The following is an 18,710-nucleotide window of genomic DNA, read 5'->3' as shown; positions in this document are numbered from 1 at the left end:
GTATGGGATGGACTGAGAGTTATGATTTCAAACTCGAAGTTATGCATCTAGAACTGCAGCCCAAGTTTGAAAAGCAGGGCTTTGAAAAGTGTTCACTTCATTGAACAAGAAGCAGCAAGCAGGCCATGTCTTTTGTTTTATTTCATTGTTCAGCCAGCACGAATTACTCCAGAATATTTGGAGATACAAGCAAAGCCAAACACTTTGCAGTATTGCAGGGCTGACAGTGATCTTGTCACTTAAGTTCAGCTTTTTCTAAGCTGTATTTCTATGACTGTTTATAAATTTATCTAGTTTACCTTGGCCTGTTCTATAGTTTATTTCTGTCAAACAGTGGGCTGCACTCAAAATAACCAAACCATTTACTGCACCTACGCAAATTTCCCAGGGAAAAGTCTGTGGCCTTTGTGGGGACTTTGATGGCCGCTCAAGGAATGACTTCACAACCAGAGGGCAGTCCGTGGAGATGAGCATCCAGGAGTTTGGAAACAGCTGGAAAATAACAAGCACCTGCTCAAATATAAACATGACAGACCTGTGTGCTGATCAGCCTTTCAAGTCTGTCCTGGGACAGAAGCACTGCAGCATCATTAAGAGTAACATCTTTGAAGCCTGTCACAGTAAGGTAATCCTGTTCTCTCATCCCCAGTAGTTTCACACTAGGTATTTGTTGCTGTTATGCAGCACATTCGCACACAAGCTTTTAGTATTAAAGGCTATTACACAGCACCCTCGAGTGCAAGAGCTACCTCTCTCAAAACCTCACTTTGCAGCCCTGCCAGTTGAATCCTGTTGCACGGTATTGAGAAAACAGCAGTGCTTGTTTTGAGCAACTGATAAAGCAGTCCTCTTGAGCAAAGAGGATAAGAGTTGGGCAGCAGAAGTAAAAAGTTAGATATCCATTTGTAAAATCTAGAGATGTTAGTGTAGGATGGCTTGTATGGGGATCCCTGGGAAAGTTTATTCAAATTACCTAAAGAGATTAATTATCTGATTTATTTAAGACACAAATTGAATTAATCTGAACAGAAACAAGGCTACTAATTCTTAATGAGAATGTCTACACAAAGCTTCAGTGCAGTTTAATAAGTCATTTTAAAAGCAAACTTGTCTTGATTTCCTTAGTTAGCTCATGTTGGCCCAGGTTAAAACACAAGAAACATAAGTTCAGTGGTAATAGGATTTCCTTTTATACTCACTTAGTCACTATCTCTGAGTTAGGGAGTGTACACACTGTATAGTTCTGCCAACCCAAAGCAGGTTAGTTCAGTCCTCCAGAAATTACATTGCGAAGACATTTGGAGTGTAAATGCAAGTATTACTCACATGAAAATGAGAAGATTTAGAGTCCAATTCTACCAGGCAGGTGAAAATAGTAAACTACCTGTCATAAAATGTCATAGCTCCTTCCTGACTATCCCAGTCTGTCAGACTCAGCCTGGTTCTGCCAAAGAAACTGCCAGTGGATGGCAGAAATTCAGAGCCCTTTCTCTCATTGAAACACAGTGCAGCAGGTACGTCTATGGTAACAGATCTGTTGGTATTTTGATAGGTGAACCCAATACCATATTATGAATCTTGTATTTCTGACTTCTGTGGCTGTGACAGTGTGGGAGACTGTGAGTGCTTTTGTACCTCAGTTGCTGCTTATTCAAGAAGCTGTAGCAGAGCTGGTGTCTGTATTGACTGGAGAACACCTGCCATTTGCCGTAAGTATTTACTGAAAATGCACAGTGCAGTGCTCCATGTGCTCAGGCACATGGGAGATCAAAGAAGAGCAGAACTCTGACATCACTGTGCATGTGTGACTTAACAAGCTCTTGTTTACAACATTTAGAAAGTAACCCCTGCCCAGTGTCTGAGACTTGGAGGGTTTTTTTTTATTCTTCTGTTCCAGCTGTGTTCTGTGATTATTACAATCCACCTGACAAACATGAGTGGTTCTATAAACCCTGTGGAGCCCCTTGTCTGAAGACCTGCAGGAACCCACAAGGGAAATGTGGGAACTTGCTGTACAGTTTAGAAGGTAATTTTTGCCTGACTTGGATGTAGTTTATGGGAGTTGAAGCTATTAGTCTGGTCTTAAAGGTCTCAAGTATCAAGACTGTTGAAAGGCTATCCAATTTGCCTCAGAGACTCATTGACCGTGCCTCACCTGGGCTAATTCCCTGTATGATGGTGCTGCTCATAGCACAACTAGCCTTTAAATCTGGGGAGAGATGAAAGTCTAAATTTGTGAAGAATCATTACCTGTTGACAAGCAGAGGGAGGGAAAAGAGGACATGGAAAAATAATTGGTAGTATAAAGAACATTCATACTGGGATCACATTAATTCTGGGATCAAATCTGCAACTGAGAGAGATGTTTGTGTGTTTTCCCTGCGTCTATGTAAAGCAGACTAAGAATGCTTTGTTTACTTTAACTTTTCAGGCTGTTACCCGGAATGTAGTCCTGACAAGCCATATTTTGATGAGGAGAGCAGGGAGTGTGTCTCCCTCCCCAGTTGCACTTCATGGTAGGTCAGTCGATGGTGAGAGAGGTAGAATAGGACTGGAAAGGACAAGCTAGGCCACGTTTGATTTATATCCATAGACAGTGGCAATTATCATTAAATCCTCCAGGAGTAGGTTTTTATGTAAGAGCAGGTGCCATTGCAGACTTTGTTTTTTTCCACATACTGATTCAAGTCAATGAAAGAAATCTCCTCCTTTTCTCTTTATCTTCAGCGATCCTGAAGAGAAACTATGTACTGAAGACTCCAAAGGTAACTTTTCACCATCCTTACCATCCACTGAGTGATGATAGGGCTGAAACAAACCTACATCACATGTTGCTGCAGGCATAGTAATAGGACTCCAGCTAGCTAGTTCGATAGATGGATGCACAGAAGGACAGATGCACTTTGATAAGCTAAATGCAGCCTTTGACCTGAAGAATTGTCTAAAGGATAATGATAAAGAGGAAGGAGAGAGGTGTGAAATGCGAGATTAATCTCATCCAGGTAAATACTGCTTCTGCACATTTATACTTCCCTGGTAGTCAGTGAAGGCAAAGTAGTCTGTAGCAGACCACTCATGGTACCTGTTTTAATGAGCACTTTCAGAACAGAGCAAATCTTATAGAGTTGCTATTTCCTGTCCACTAATTTCATAAAAAGCCTAGACAGCTAGCTTGAGAGACATTTTTTGTGTGCCATAAAGACACACTTGTTTAAGGTATGGTATCTGTTCATTACCACATCTGGGAGAAACCACATTCCAAAATGCCAGATGACCCAGTAGACAACACATCTTCAGTTTTGCTGGTTTTGTTACAGTAATAGATATATTCCCTTGTATTCCTGGATGCACATTCTCCAAAACCTGGAGAGCTTCTCTTATATTTAAAGGAAATTGTTTATCCCTGCACGTTTCTCATCAGTGGATGGAAATGGCTGTGCAACACCTTCTGAGACAGTGTTTTATCACTCAGCAAAGCAGTAATCCCAGTCACATACCCTGCCAAGAGGGAATGCACTTGCGCTCCATGCTGGGTGAGGAGAGTGCCAGTTCTGATGCTTTCACCAGCCAGTAATTCCTCTATGCCAGCTGACTCTAAGAAACAGCAGCAGCAACCAAAATCCAACCTACTTGAAATAAATGAGGTCTACTCACAGTGCAACTTTTCAAGTAGAAACTGAGAAAGTGTTTCAGCCAGGCAGTTTGTGTTTGATGACATGAGCTACAGAAGGGTAAATCCAGATTTTGGTTTTCCCTTAATTTGTATTTATATTACAAGTGTCCCCCGTTACCATGGTATTTGCTCTTTTGATGCCTCAGATTGCCTTTGCTGCTACAATGGAAAGACCTACACTTTAAATGAAACTATATACAGCCAAGTATATAAGACTGAGTGCAGCGATGCTGTCTGCGGCCCTAATGGAGAGATCATTAAAACACTCATCCCTTGCAGAACACCATCCACACCAGCACAAGGTAGTAGATTTGTAAGAGACTTGATGGTGGTTTTATGAAAGTCTGTAATGGTAATAAGATTCCTCCATCTTGGAAAAAGACTCCTACTGCTTGTCTAGGATAAGCACAGAATTTAAGGCAGTTGAAGGTTCAGGAATGAGGGGTCCAAGCTTGCGGGTCTCGTGGAGGGGACCAAAAGTATGATTCTTATAGATTCTTACTATCAATGGGGTAAAGAGAGAAAAGAGAGATTCAGCCATTTTTCCGTACAGCTTTTATCGTAACCTTGGGCATACCACAGCTGACACTCTGGTGTTGTTAGTCTCAATATTTCATACTTCTAAATCTTGTTTTTCTCCTTCTCATTACCTGTATCACACTATGGTTTCCTATTCCAATATTTTCTGCATTGGAATAACTCCTCTCAAATGGATCACTACAGCAAGAAAATAAAGCTGCCTGATGGTTTACTCTTTTCCCAAAAGAGAAGTTGCAGGGTGAAGGGGATGTCAATGAACAGAAACTAGGAAGTAAAAAGCAATAAAGAGAAGGCAGAATTTTACCACAGGATAATAGCAAAGAAAAATAAGTAGCTAAAAAAATTGTGTTTAATTCTGGTAGCAAATTATACAAAGCAGACCAGGAAAATTAAAAGTTATCCTATCTACTAAAGTGAGTGGAAGAGCTAAAGACCAGATGATGAGCCCATGTGTTTGGTATTTACTAAATGTGTTAAAAGTGGAATAAGAAGTATAATGGAGTAATAGCTAGGAAAGGAAGGACTGTTGAAAGCAGAGTGTAGATGGCTTAGTAAAATATCTCAATGATCTGTCTGTATTTAAACCAACAGATTCTTTGCAACAAGAAATTACAAGGCAAAATGGAGCGCCAATGGAAATCACTTTTCCAAAGTCAGGTGAAGTCCTGCAGTATTAGAAAATTCAAATAAACCTTAAGTTGAAAAGAATAAGTGACAGTAGAAGGGTGGTGGTTTACTGTATTCTATGTTGGAAAAAACTGACTACAAGGGAGAATGTGTGTATATTATTCTAGTAGCAAACAGTGTAATAGAGGAACGTATATTCTCTACATCCTCAATACAGAGAGGATGCTTTTAGTGTGTACCGGGACAGAACATGGTGGGGGTATAAAAATTATTATTTTTAAATTCTATTTGGAATTGTAGAGAATGTAATAGATGGCATAGGGCTTGAAAGTAGAGTAGCAGAGGATTTGAATATTAATTGATTTCATTTCCTGCAGAACCACATATGCAACCTGTAACATCTGCACCTCCATTGTCAATGGTAGCCACTCCCTGCTTCTGCAATGACAATGGACAATTGATACAAATGGGTGAGAAACCAAGTAAATATTTTTTTTCTGTACCATTGATGTGGGAAGATGTACTGTTAGATAAAGCTGCTTCAGCAAGTGCTCATTCAGCCTGCTGCAGTTACACATTACCACAAGTTGTTTCATCTTTAAACTGTAACTAATACTTTCGGAACTACAGCTCTCCCATACCCTGAAACTTTGTCGTGGTCTGGATATCCCTGGTGTAAGGAAGCTTATACCAGATGCTAACTTCAGTGGACTCCAGCACAAAACCTGAATCCCAAACTGCTGAACATGGGCTTGTAATCTACAGTCATATTTCAAAAACAGAGGAGGGAAGACTCTTCTTCATCTCCTAGTAGCTCCTGAACCACCTATCTCCTGGTCTTTGTGAAGACCAGAAGCACTCACTGATATATTCAGTATTCTCCCCTCTTGTACTCATTTTCAGTTACCGCTAAAGTACTTAAGAGCAGAATTTCAAACTATTCACCTGTGGCTCTCCCTCAGCCTTTACCATTTGGATGAACTGAGCTCTGGTTCAGTTATTGAATTCAAGGAGTTACAAACAGACAGTCACACTTGAACATGGTTGTTGGGTACAGGCAGACCCAGCTAGTTAAATGCAGGGCTGAGTATGTGGCCAATCTGTGATGCATAGGCCTTGAGGGTTACCAGTTTCATTCAAACCAGAGCTAACAGTTGGGTTTTGGCCTTGCAGGAGAAAATGTCTCTCTGTCAGTGAACATATCAGGTCATTGTGCTTACTCCATTTGCAATGCATCGTGTCAGATTGAATTAATCTGGGCAGAGTGTAAAACTGGTCGTACTGAGGCCTTCAAGACCTGTGATCCAGACTCCAAAGCCTGTCCATCAACATCTGCTCCCAGTGCAACAAGCCAAGTTCCTGTTTCCACAGGGACTCCTGTAAGCGATTGTCTCGGGCTCATTCCTCCCAGAAAGGTGAGAGACTTGAAAGAAGATGATGTATTTCTTCAGCTACAGCATTGCCTGCAGCCAGGATTTGGTGTTCTCTGATGCTGGTAGCCACCACTACAGCTGGAATGTAGATGTGACTGAATTAGATGATTCAGAAGTATAAAAGAAGCCCCCGAATAACTGAGGGAATAAGTTGAAGATTATTCTGTTTGCCTGAAACATCTAAATGATTGTGCATGGGCAGAGCTACTCAACTGAACAGAGGCTAGGAAACAACATCTGGCAGTTTCCCATCATTAGAAGTGGTCAGGACATTAATATTTTGTGCTATACAAAATGTTGTAGAACAGAAGTAGATATCAAGGCTCTGTTGATTGCTGTATGTTTCATATTGCCTGGTTTTCAGAGAAAGAGTAGATAGCAAATAATGCCATGCTAGATGATTAACTGAATGGAACATAGCTGCTGTGCATGATTTAAAAAAATTTTGTTACATTACTTTATTATGTGCCCCTCCTCTTCTTTTTCAATCCATCAATAGTTTAATGAATCATGGAACTTTGGAAACTGCCAGATTGCCACTTGCCTGGGAGAAGGAAACAATATTAAACTGTCCAGCATGACTTGCCCTCCTCAGCACCTGAAACTCTGTGTCAATGGTTTCCCATTCACAAAACACTACGATGAAACTGGCTGCTGTGAGGTCTTTGAGTGTCAGTGTAAGTACTGTGGCAGGAGAACTCCTGAATTTATGTTATGTTTAGCTGGACCTCAAGAAAGATAAGTCTATGTGGTTAACATCTATACTGTGTTCATATTAATTCAGTAGGATGTAATGGAACAGAAGGCCCATCTAAAACATCGGCTGTTAAGAGCAGATAAGAATGTCCTTGCTAGGCTAATTTTTCTTTATTGAACTGGTTATTTCAGCTCTCGCTGAAAGTGAGTAAAAGAATTAAAACTAGCTTGTACTTACAGGAAGCTCAGAAGCCAAACTTGAAATCTGTCACTTTTTCTTCCAGGTATTTGCAGTGGGTGGGGAAATGAACATTATGTGACTTTTGACGGTACATATTATCATTTTCAAGAAAACTGCACCTATGTCCTTGTGAAGTCAATTCAACCTGCCTTGCACAACTTCTGGATTCACATAGACAACTACTACTGTGGTGCCATTGATGGAGCAATTTGTTCAATGTCCCTTCTCATTTTTCACTCCAACTCTGTTGTTATTCTGACACAAGCAATGGAACATGGAAAAGAAACAAACTTGGTAAAGTATTGCATTAAAATGAATTCTCAATATTATTTTTTAGTAGTTATATTACTGTACTTACTGCTAAATGTCCTGTCACAACAAAGGATGAAGCTTGTAAAAAAGAGAATGGGTAGGAAATACAATTACATTGCTTTCCTCTTTCTTTTTTTTTTTTCCTTTGTATCAACAAAAAAATAATATATTCTAAAAACTTGGGAAATTATCACATTATTCAAAGTTGTATTTTTCTTCCTGATATGAGTATTCAAATATAAATTACAATGTATTAAAAAAGGAATCATAGAGAACTACTTAAATGACTGCCTTTGACAGGCTTCATTTGTTGCGCTTGAGGTCTGAATATGTGCTGCTCTACTTTCAGTTGCACAGTTTACCTTACTCAACAGAAAGATGTCCATAGAGACCTTTTGTTTATCTTCTTTTTAGATTTTGTTTAATGACAATAAAGTTGTTCAGGACATTTACAAGAATGGTATCAGGATAACCAGTTCTGGCCTTTACGTCATAGTTGAAATACCTGAATTAGAAGTTTATGTTTCCTACAGTCAACTTGCATTTTACATAAAACTCCCTTTCAGCAAGTTTTATAACAATACCATGGGACTGTGTGGTGAGTATCCTCGTCAGCTGACAGTAATGAATGCAATGAATTTCCTCCTTCTTTCTCTCATCTTCTTGTAAACATCTCTAAACACTTGCAATTCCACTGATTTCTATTTCTCACAAATTTAAACAAATTTATCTCTATTTGTTGGAAAGACACTGTCAGGCAACAGAGTTTAAAGTATTTTCCTTTCATTCTGTTCACAGTCTATTGAGGGATGCAGGTAAGCTCTTTCTAAGCCCTCTACCACATCCTCTCTATCATATCTACTCAATATGGGAATGCATGAAATCTGGAGAGTCCTGTGTTAGACAGTGTCGTCTTAGTTCCTTTAGCCACCAGGCGAAATGCATCAACCAACACGTCTGATTTTCATGAGTAACTGGCAAACTATTTCTCCTACCCTTCTCTTCCTACAAACAATTCTTGTGAACACATCCAGGACCCATGTGTTGCTACCTTCCCACAAGGAGGAGAACTTCCCTCCAGCTTTTCTCTAAAAGCATCTTTATCAGCATCCCCTGTCCTCAAACTGTCACTTTGCTTTTATATTGCTACCAGGTACTTGCACCAACCAGAAGTCTGATGATGCCATGAAGAGGAATGGTGAGGTTATCGAGTCCTTCAAAGAGATGGCATTAGATTGGAAAGTACCAGATCCTACCAACAGATACTGTAATCCAGGTGTCACAGAACCAGCTAAGATTGAATATCATCAGCACTGTGAGCCTTCCAATCTGTGTAAAATCATCTGGTAAGACAACTCCCAAAAGTGCCAGAAAAGTAACTCCACAAGATAATTTTGTGCTTCACTATACATGACTTGGGTGAACTGCTTATAGGACATGATGAGAATATGAAGTCTAGCATACCTTGAAAAACTGAGCAGTGAACTGATCATAAAATGATATGTGAGTGTTCCTGAGTTTGGCAGATATTTTTCAGCTGCATCATCAAAACTAGTACTTCCTTAGTAGTGTCTGCTGCTTGGCACTCCCTCTGCCTGTCAGTTCTGGAGAAGCCAACTAGGAACTAGCTATAATTCAGTATCTGAAAGCTCTGGATGAAAAAAAACCACAGTCAGACTATAGTAAGCAAATGTGTGTGTCTGCTTTTAAAATAATTTTGTGGTTTAGAACAGGATTGTCAAACGTGCTGACATAAAAATGACAGCATATAGAATTATAACTGTGAGCTGTGCAGAAGACTTTTGTTTGCAGGTGTCAGTCTGACATAAAACTGCTTCCTTTTAAAGCATTGTAAAGAACGGGAGGTAAAGCTCATTCTTAATTAAGCTCTGTGGGCATATTGCCTATCAGAACAATCTGTAGTTGTATCTTTACCTTGAGGCTTTCTCTGGACGGGGATGGGTTTGGTTCTGAGTTGAATTCTTCCTCGGAAGTACCACAAGGAAGTGAAATGCCGTGTCTGTCTCCTTGCTTTGTGAAGGAACCTGACAGAGTGCCACAGCATGGTCGCCCCACAACCCTACTATGAGGCATGTGTGGCCAGCGGGTGCTCAGAACAGCACCCAAGCACCCAGTGCCAGAGCATGCAGACGTACGCAGCCTTATGCGGGCTTCATGGGGTCTGCGTGGACTGGAGGAGGCAGGCGAATGGGCAGTGTGGTAAGCCTGGGAAAGACCAACCGGTGGTGAAGCATGTCCTGTCTGTTCTTTCCTCACCTACATGCCTGTTTGTGTTCTTCCACATCATCAGGCTTCAATCTTTCCTGAGCTGCTCTGGACCTGAGAAAAGGCAGGAACAAATCCAAGAGATTGTTCCAGTCCAGAACTGGTGCAAAACAAGTGGGCAACAGAGCCATAGTATCTCTTGAGCAGCTCAGCTGAGGAGCCCTGTGTGTTACCTAGATCTTCATCACTAGATGGCAACACACAGCTGCTCTCCTTGTGCTTTGCCCTGCTCAGGGGGACCCAGGGATTCAGTGGTAAACACTGTTAGTCCTGTCACAAGAACCTTGCTGAATCTGTTAATCTCCTCTTGCTGAAGATGCAGGGACCCCCTCACTGAGCAGGAGCCTGGGCTGTGCAGACCCGTGGGGCGGGACCTATGTTAGCATGCACAGTTCACCTATTGTTCACCAAAGGGTATACGTGGGTCTGGGCTTTCTAATCTGTTCTTGTGATGCTCCACAGAGGCCAGCTGTGCTCAGGATCAGGTATACAAGCCATGCGGGGAAGTGAAAAGAAACACTTGCTTCAGCAGGTGGGTCATTTCCTAAGGCACTTTTCAAGTCCGTAACCTGAAAATTGCCAAGGAAGGCTGGAAGTACATATTTCCCTGGGGTTTAGGTGTCTGATAACTATGGGGCAAACTTCTGCCTCTCATTTGTTCCTGTTTGTATTCTAATTGTGCAGAGAAGTCGTTACGGACACCCTCCGCTTCCAAAATAACACACCTGTGTTTGTTGAGGGATGCTACTGTCCTGATGGAAAAATTCTGCTGAATGATCATGATGGCATTTGTGTTTCTGTCTGCGGTAAGAAATAATGTAAATGGCAGTTGGGGAAGCAGTGATAAGACCCTGACTAGACTTGCACATTAAGGGTGATGTTCTGGGTATACAGGAAACAGGGGAGTCCTCGATACTGACCCTTTCTAGTTAGGCTGGAAACGTTTTAGGTTGGCAGTTTCTGCCTGCTCTTAAGCAGAAAGTGCAACTTTGAAAAGAACAAAGAGGAGAATCTTTACGATGTTTTAGGTACACAACCTGTGACTTTACATTCTGGATCTCTCTTTCTCTTTGTGGCCCTTTCTCAGATTTCAATATCTTCCTTCTGTTCCTGTACTCCTGCTTCTGGTTTGTTTTTTTTTTTAACTCTGGTTCTGTTATCATTAAAGGAATCTATAATTCATTTTATAGGTTGCACTGCACAAGATGGGTCAGTGAAACAGGTAAGAAAAAGGAAAATACTCTCTTTACACCATAGCTGAGTGCTATGACCTCCTGTAAAAATGCCTGCATAAGTTTCTTTTAATTTTAAGCTTAAATACTAGTGACAGTGATAAAGAAAATAACAGATTTTATTAATTCCAGAACTTTATTAATCACTTGAGGTACAGAAGCAGAAATAGCAGTTTGTGGGAATCACTGTTTCCTGGTAGATCTACCAGGCTTCCCTTCTGGAAACACATAAACCTGCAAAGGAATGTGGCAGATAATAGCATTTTTTCTTACTGTTCACTTCTCCTACATCTGAGACTTGAACTCAAATTTTCCTACATAATAAATTAGGGCAACCCAGCCCTGTACTGTCTTGCCACAGGCATTCATTAATATAACGCTTCTAGTTTTTGTTCTCTGTACTACTATCTCAACTGTTTTTACAGCCTAAAGAGGCTTGGGAGCATGACTGTCAATACTGTGCTTGTGATGAAGAGACCTTGAATATCTCTTGCTTCCCCCGCCCTTGTCCTAAATCTCCACCTATCAACTGCACTAAAGAGGGCTTTGTACGCAAAATAAAAGCACGTCTGGATGACCCATGCTGCACAGAGACAGTTTGTGGTGAGTATATAGCTTAGATGACATAATGTGGCATAATTTGCCTTTGGTAGCAATCCTCACATAAGATCTGCTATCCCGCAGGTACCAGATTCAAATAAACACACTAGAGTGGTTGTTTCTTCCATCTACATGCCAGGAGCTCTTGCTATCAGAAGAGACCTCCTCTGGTCCAGTTTGTGTTCTAAACTAGTGCCATGATCTGCCAGATACTTATATTGGAAAATCCTCCATGGACCACTGGGACCACCAGGTGCTTCACAGGATCCTCTGACTCTCGTCCCTTCTGAGATGAGAGGGTGACCCTTGCAGAGATCCATCCAGGAAAGGAGGCTGTGCTCAACCTCCAGGCTCCCCCAAGGCCTCCTGTGGAAGTTCTTGATATGTTTTCCCTCACTTCTCCATTAGCATCTTTTCAGTCCCAAATGCCCACCACAGCACAGGACCTCCTCATAGACCTGCTCCTAACCCTGGCCATTCCCAGCACCTACAGGAAGACGCAGGACAGGGGATCCTGGCAATGGTGGTGGGATGTTTTTCTGTTTCTCATCCTTTTATGCTGCCAGACAGAGGTCCATTGGCTCTTTGGATGCCTTCAGGGAGCAGTGGGCACTGTCAGGGTGCTTTGCCTTGCATGTCCTAACCTTCAAAACTTCGACTGTGATCCACTGCGTCTTCATTTTTTTTCTTTTTTTTTTTTTTTTTCACACTCTGACTCATTTACCGTTACCCCAACTTGTTCCTCTGTAACTTCTTTTTGTCTCTGAGATAAAGGTGTTCAGGTTTTTTTTAGAGATGAGAGCTGGTGGAGAAAGAGAAGCAGGAACTAAGGCCAGAAGTATATGACCATGGAAGAGCTTTACAGTAGAGCAAGCTTAGAGAGACTTCACCTGAACATGTCCTAAACCCAAAAATGTGTGATTCACAAATCACCTATTTCTACCCAATTTCTTGGATATTCAAGCTTTGGTCTGCAAGTAACAGTGCTGGACAGGATACTTTGTCTTAGTTTATCTCTGTTGTCTGTTGTAGAATGCGATATAAAAACCTGCATTATCAACAAAACAGCTTGTGACATAGGCTTCCAACCGGTGGTTGCTATATCTGAGGATGGTTGTTGTCCTATCTTCTCCTGTAGTAAGTACCGTGTTTCCTTAAGGTGTTTTGTTTATTCTTTGAACTATTTCTTTTTTTTTCTAAATCAGTCAAAGTCACAAGAAGTAGCCTTTCCCATTCCCTTTCAGCCTTTGCAATCAGTGCTTTTTATTTTTGAAGGTGGAGTAACTAGTGCAGGTTCTCTGTAGCTAGTGTTCTGTGAGTGTAAGTTATTGATCAGATACTGAATGTCAGTTACATTGAACTGACATCCAGAAGCTCTGCTGACAAATTGTATTTCTAGACTGACATATCTGACCCAGCTTCCCATTGGCTCTGTTACCAGCAAGATGGTTAACAATAAAGAAAAGCTCAACTAATTTCAAGTATGGGTGAAAAAACATAAGGCAAATAGATTTTCCATATGGAAAATACCAGGATAGAAAATTACCCCCAACTTGATGCATAACATCTGAAACAGATGTTACATGCAAGCTTCCAAATAGCAATTAGCACCACGTACTAGTTACTTTTTCCCCCTTTTGTGCAGGCTATTAAGGCTAGTGAATAAGTTCAGTTCTACTCTGTCTCCTCCACATCACTCACAATTCAGAGATGAGTACAGTAACTGTTTATGTCATTCCTAGCACATCCTCTTCATCTTATTTTTCCTTACAGTACCAAAAGGTGTATGTGTTTCTGAAGGAGTTGAATTTAAGGTAGGTCATCTTCTAGACACTTCTTTCCACAGATTAATGCTGTCTGAGTCAGAATTTTCTGAAATTGTTATTGCCAACAGTTACATAAAGAGCAGGATTACAATGGCCTGTAATTTTTCCCTGCCAGTAGTCTTAAGTAGTACTGGAAATGTTACTAAATAGGTAACACTAGAGATGAGTAGCTAGCTTACTAAACAAGATCTTACCTATGTTTTAGAGTCAAGAAGTCAGAATTGTGATTGAATACAAATTTTAAATCTCGTTGGATATGATAAGATTAATTACTAGGTCAGACTGAGCGAATATTGATGCATGGGATTTATGAGATGATGTAATAACTTATTTAATGTGATTGATGCACTTGGGAGTGTCAGCCTTGTGTTCATTTTGTGATACTGACAGTGTGAGGTTTTAGAGATCTGGAGGTATTAATTTCAGGAAGTTCTTCCAGCAATAAACCCCAAGTATAAGCATTCATTTTTGATAGTCCAAGGGATGTAGGTTTATTCTGGAACCCACTGAATTCTTGCCATGAACTGTCTTCTCTCTCATCTATATTTCCAGCCTGGGGCAATGGTGCCTAAAAGCTCCTGTGAGGACTGTGTGTGCACAGATGAGCAGGATGTTGTGACACAGACCAACCGCATCCAGTGTGCTCCAGTGAAATGCCAAACCACCTGCCAGCAGGTCAGCGCTGCATATTCAGCCTCCTCAACCGCGAACAATGGCTGTTGAGGGGATGTACTGTAAAACTGAGATAGTATAACTGCTTCCTCACTGAAAGATAGGAGGATATAATCTTCTGTTAAATTATTTGGAAAGTCCTTTTCAGGGTGCTTGTTATTTTTGCTTTAGCAAATTTAAGAGGTCAGTCTTGGAAAGAAGCCCTGAGAAAGAATGATTTTAAACCCGTGTAAAGGTAAGTCCAACTGCTGAGAGATAACGTTTGTGCCATTCTATTCATGTTGCCCATTTTCAGCTCAAAAATTAAGATCGTAAAAACTGTACAGTGATCTATATGTTTCCAGACACTTCTCAGTACTCTTGAGCTGAGAGTCTGAACACAAACTCTTCAGTCTTTTAATGAACGTAAGCAAAGAGTGATTTCTTTTCCATTCTTGCCCAGATAAGGCCAGACCTACCACCAACCCTAAAAACGGGTAAAACAATTATCCTTTATCCTGAAGCCAGCCACACCCACACACACCAAAAGACCGATGGATACCTAAAACACAGAAGAGGAAATACCAATGCATGATTTTCACATGTCTGACAGCAGCAGTTCTTGTGGGTAATGATATCAGACCAAGCACTGGTGGTAGATTATGCAAGTAATTGTATACTGAATTCATTTATTTGGTCTGACTTGTGTGTTAGCCTGAAGAAGAATAGCCAATGATAGGGTCTTCATGGTAACTGAAGTGCCCAGAAGTCACTATTCAATAAGGGAAATAAATGGTCAGCTTTGACTGCTAGGCTTAAAGTGGTTCCAACAGGTTTCTAAAGACAACAGAAGCGAAACCAGAAAGCTGTCTTATTTCCTCTGCCATCTCCAGTGCAGCTTTGATCCAAAGGTTGTTCATGAACAAGACACCAGGTAACACGACTAAATGGAGACTTTATTCCAGCAGGGTTTCCGCTATGTGGAAGAGGAGGGTCAGTGCTGCAGCCAGTGCCAGCAGGTGGCATGTGTGGCAAATTTTCCATTTGGCAATGTGACCATTGAGGTAAGAACTCCCTTGCTCTGCACACAGGACTGAATTATCAAAAAAGACCTTAGCATTTTTTGAACCAGTGTAATACATTTTGAGGCTGAAAAGACCTCTAGGAGATTTAAAAATGTCTGTCTTTCCAAAGTAAATGTAGATCTTCATACAGCTGCTCTCTGCTGTGTGTATCTCACAGACACCACTGAGTTGAAAATTATGCATCACTGGCAGGAATGGAAATCATGTCACTGTCCTTCCTCCTGCCATGCAACAGAGAGAAGAATTCGCAGGGGACGATGATGTTGTGTTATACTGCTCTTGTAGAGATACGTGAGCTGGCTTTACCTCATACTGCTTCGATCTGGAAACAGTGTCGTTGTCTTGCCCTAGAGATACTCGGCTAAACAGTGTGAGCGAGTGGTATAGCTGTACTACCACTAGTTCTGAATTTGCTGAGGCAGAAATCAAAAGTGGCATAGTTGCTGTAGTGTAGTGTGACTTGGTAACACACTCGGGTAATACAGAATGTCTTGTGAGCATGTAGTGTTGTGCAGTTTTATTACAGACTGCTGCTCCTGTGAACGGTTAATGATGCTGTCTCAGCCAGTGACTATATTGTCTTGCATGCTGTTGCGTCTCTGGTAGCTCTTGTATTCTGCATCTCTTCTATTTCATCCTTATCATATTCCTTGATAATTTCTCTTGCAAGCTAGCTTCTCCTGTGCCAATATACAAGTTTTATGTTTCCATGAGGAGGCTTTGCATTTATCCATTGACTTCTACTATGAAGAATTTTCTCCTCTTTCACACTTTTTGCTTTTCTTCCATCTATTAAAAAAGAAAATTGTTGAAATCCTTTGAAGGAATTATTTTTATTTTGTGTTTATTTTATTCCACATACATTAACACACCTACCTTCTGGCATTTCTATTCATACGTTTATGCTGATTCGGCCACGAGCTTTTGTTTCTTTCCACTTAGGTGGCCACAGAAGAGATTTTGTGTAGGCTGGTAGTGGATGAGCTTGGTACATAATTTGCAGAAGTGAGTTCCAGACATCTCAGCATTTGGAGTGATATAGAATCATAGAATCTTTAGGGATGGAAAAGACCTCTAAGATCATCAAGTCCAGCCATCAACCTAACACCACCATGTCCACTAAACCATGTCCTGAAGCGTCACATCTAAATGATTTTTGAACACCTCCAGTGATCGTGACTACACCACTTCCTTGGGCAGCCTGTTCCAGTGCCTGACCACTCTTTCAGTAAAGATTTTTTTCCTAATATCCAATCTAAACCTTCTCTGCCACACCTTAAGGCCATTTCCTGTCTTCCTATCACTAGTTACTTGGAAGAAGAGACCAACACCCGCCTTCCTACAACCTCCTTTCAGGTAGTTGTAGGGAATGATGAGGTCTCCCCTCAGCCTCCTGTTCTCTAGACTAATGAACACTCCTCTTCTCTAGACTAATGACAAATACAAACAAGCCAGTTCCTCTGCTAGTTAATTGACCACATTACTGTCACATTATTCTGTTTTTATTGCTATACTCTATCGGGTTGGGTTTTTTTTTCTTGTTTTTATTCAGGTTGGAAAGAGTTATAAAACTCCATACGATAATTGTACTCAATACACATGCACCGAATCGGCGGGCCATTTTTCCTTGACTAGTACAGTAAAGGTCTGTCTACCATTTGAAGAATCAAACTGTGTTCCAGTAAGTATTATAGAGCCAGAAAAAAAAGCCTTCTGGAATGAGCACTGCTGCTGGTCTGGGAGTTTACTGTTTCAAATGAGCCACTTCAGTATTTCTTGAACTTTCTGAACTGATCATCCTTGTTTGAAGGAAATGTGCTTTTTCAGCCCTGAATGGAGTGTCCCATGGAAGTAAACCACAATTTTTTGCAAACAACCCACACATCTTACTCGTTGTGTGATAAGCATTAGAACTTGAAAGAGAACAGTATTGGGGCAACAGCAAGATGGGATTTTTCATCACTTGAAAAATGCCAATGTTATGAAATGCAATGGAGCAAATGTTAACTCACCACAGACTCCTGGGGAAACCAATGAACAGAGTGTCTTTTGATATGTGGTGCATCACTAAGCAAAGAAGTGGTACATGAATGAGAAAGGGCTATTACTCATGCCTTGGCTTTCAGCAATTAATAGTTTCCAGTAACTTTCAGAAGTGTTGTTGGGCTTCGTTCTGTGGGGCAGATCTGAAAACCAAAGCAGAAAACCAGAAAGCTGTTGACTTGAATTAGCTTTAGGGTAGATTCTGCTCAGGTCAGGCTGTTCAATTCCAGGAGGAGTTGTCATTCTCTGGGGCTGGGTTTATTGTGCTGGCTTCAATAGGAGCTACATAAGGTCAAGCAGGTGTTACAGGACATCTTACCTGGCTTGTGGGAGGATATATAGTTTTAAGAAGATTTACTCCCTTCCTTGCTGGATTTTTTTTGAGGAGTTTTATATATAACTGGTACACAAATAGGTCTGATGAGGAATCTGTGTTAGTTAGAGATGGGGGAATATATCTGAACTCTCATCATTGCTACTAGCTGCTTAGTAATATGTGCGTCTGAACTGTTCTGGTTATGTTTACTTTTGATACAGGGGACAGTTGATGTGACTTCAGATGGCTGTTGTAAGACATGTGAGTGCATTAAATCACTGATTACCTATTCCAGTACTGGTGGGTTCTCCCTTGCTTGTAGAACTGTTTCTGCACGCATGGAGAGTCTGCAGCTTCCACAGACTGGAAGACTGTTTGTACAGCAGCAGAGCCATTCTGTACCTCACAGCTGAGGCTAAAAATCTGTCTTGTTCTCCCAATGGGGACACTAAAATTATTTTATCTCCTTTGCTATGTTTTTAATAACTGAAATAGTGTTAGTTTGAACCATACTCCTGATAAAATCTGTAGAAAATCTACTCTGTATTCCTCCATCTGGAAACCGCATAGAAAAAAAGGGTCTTTTTTCCCTGTAGCATCCACCCATAAATCATAGGTTGTTATAGAGTCACGAATGTCACTTATAGCAGTTTTTAAAAAACCAAACACTTCATGTCTCCTTTAGGTCTTGATTCAACAGTATATTTACATAAATTTATACATAAGTCTTCATTTAAGCTAGTCCACAAACAGAAAAGTGTCTTGACCAGCAAGAAATTGCTCTGCTGAATTAGTGCCTCTTTGCATTCTCATTTGGTTTTTTTTGTTTTTTTTTTTTTTATGCAGCAGAACTGTAAAAAATTTTACTAGGATGATCTGCCCTTGGTTTTCTAGTAGATACTTTTCAAAACATTTACTCCCTAGTCTGAAGAAGTCTAACAGAAGCGTTCCCCTACACAGGTATTGACCTGCCACATAAATGCAAACGCAATGTGAAGGAGCAGTACATCATACATGGCAACTGTAAGTCAGCTGCTCCGGTCCCAGTGCCCTTTTGTGAAGGAACGTGTAGTACCTATTCTGTGTAAGTAGGAAACCTTTCTCTGTCCTCCTCCATATCTGGTCTTCCTGAGTTCTTGTCACCAATGG

General features: G+C 40.8%; 1 protein-coding gene across 2 annotated transcripts in view; it reads left to right on the top strand.

Annotated features, from left to right (window-relative positions):
- The window catches only part of LOC104478441 (mucin-5B), a 44,712-nt gene that overhangs the window by 25,304 nt on the left and 698 nt on the right, over positions 1-18,710 (top strand). The window contains exons 23-47 of one of the 2 annotated variants that reach the window (XM_086749050.1): positions 389-625; positions 1,553-1,709; positions 1,898-2,026; positions 2,432-2,516; positions 2,728-2,765; positions 3,820-3,975; positions 4,805-4,870; positions 5,218-5,310; positions 6,014-6,255; positions 6,773-6,950; positions 7,254-7,504; positions 7,937-8,120; positions 8,676-8,868; positions 9,564-9,742; positions 10,271-10,340; positions 10,493-10,614; positions 10,999-11,030; positions 11,466-11,643; positions 12,673-12,777; positions 13,414-13,454; positions 14,019-14,141; positions 15,086-15,181; positions 16,755-16,883; positions 17,783-17,822; positions 18,522-18,645. In XM_086749050.1, coding sequence (XP_086605176.1) covers positions 389-625; positions 1,553-1,709; positions 1,898-2,026; positions 2,432-2,516; positions 2,728-2,765; positions 3,820-3,975; positions 4,805-4,870; positions 5,218-5,310; positions 6,014-6,255; positions 6,773-6,950; positions 7,254-7,504; positions 7,937-8,120; positions 8,676-8,868; positions 9,564-9,742; positions 10,271-10,340; positions 10,493-10,614; positions 10,999-11,030; positions 11,466-11,643; positions 12,673-12,777; positions 13,414-13,454; positions 14,019-14,141; positions 15,086-15,181; positions 16,755-16,883; positions 17,783-17,822; positions 18,522-18,645 — 3,248 coding nt within the window. The remainder of the gene's footprint in view (positions 1-388; positions 626-1,552; positions 1,710-1,897; positions 2,027-2,431; positions 2,517-2,727; positions 2,766-3,819; positions 3,976-4,804; positions 4,871-5,217; positions 5,311-6,013; positions 6,256-6,772; positions 6,951-7,253; positions 7,505-7,936; positions 8,121-8,675; positions 8,869-9,563; positions 9,743-10,270; positions 10,341-10,492; positions 10,615-10,998; positions 11,031-11,465; positions 11,644-12,672; positions 12,778-13,413; positions 13,455-14,018; positions 14,142-15,085; positions 15,182-16,754; positions 16,884-17,782; positions 17,823-18,521; positions 18,646-18,710) is intronic. The other variant, XM_010118782.2, reaches the window with a different exon arrangement.

This window comes from Chlamydotis macqueenii, chromosome 5, assembly GCF_036417535.1.
Source record: "Chlamydotis macqueenii isolate bChlMac1 chromosome 5, bChlMac1.mat, whole genome shotgun sequence".
NCBI lineage: Eukaryota > Metazoa > Chordata > Aves > Otidiformes > Otididae > Chlamydotis > Chlamydotis macqueenii.
The sequence above is the reverse complement of the archived record's forward strand: the minus strand, read 5'-3'. Positions and strand labels throughout refer to the sequence as shown.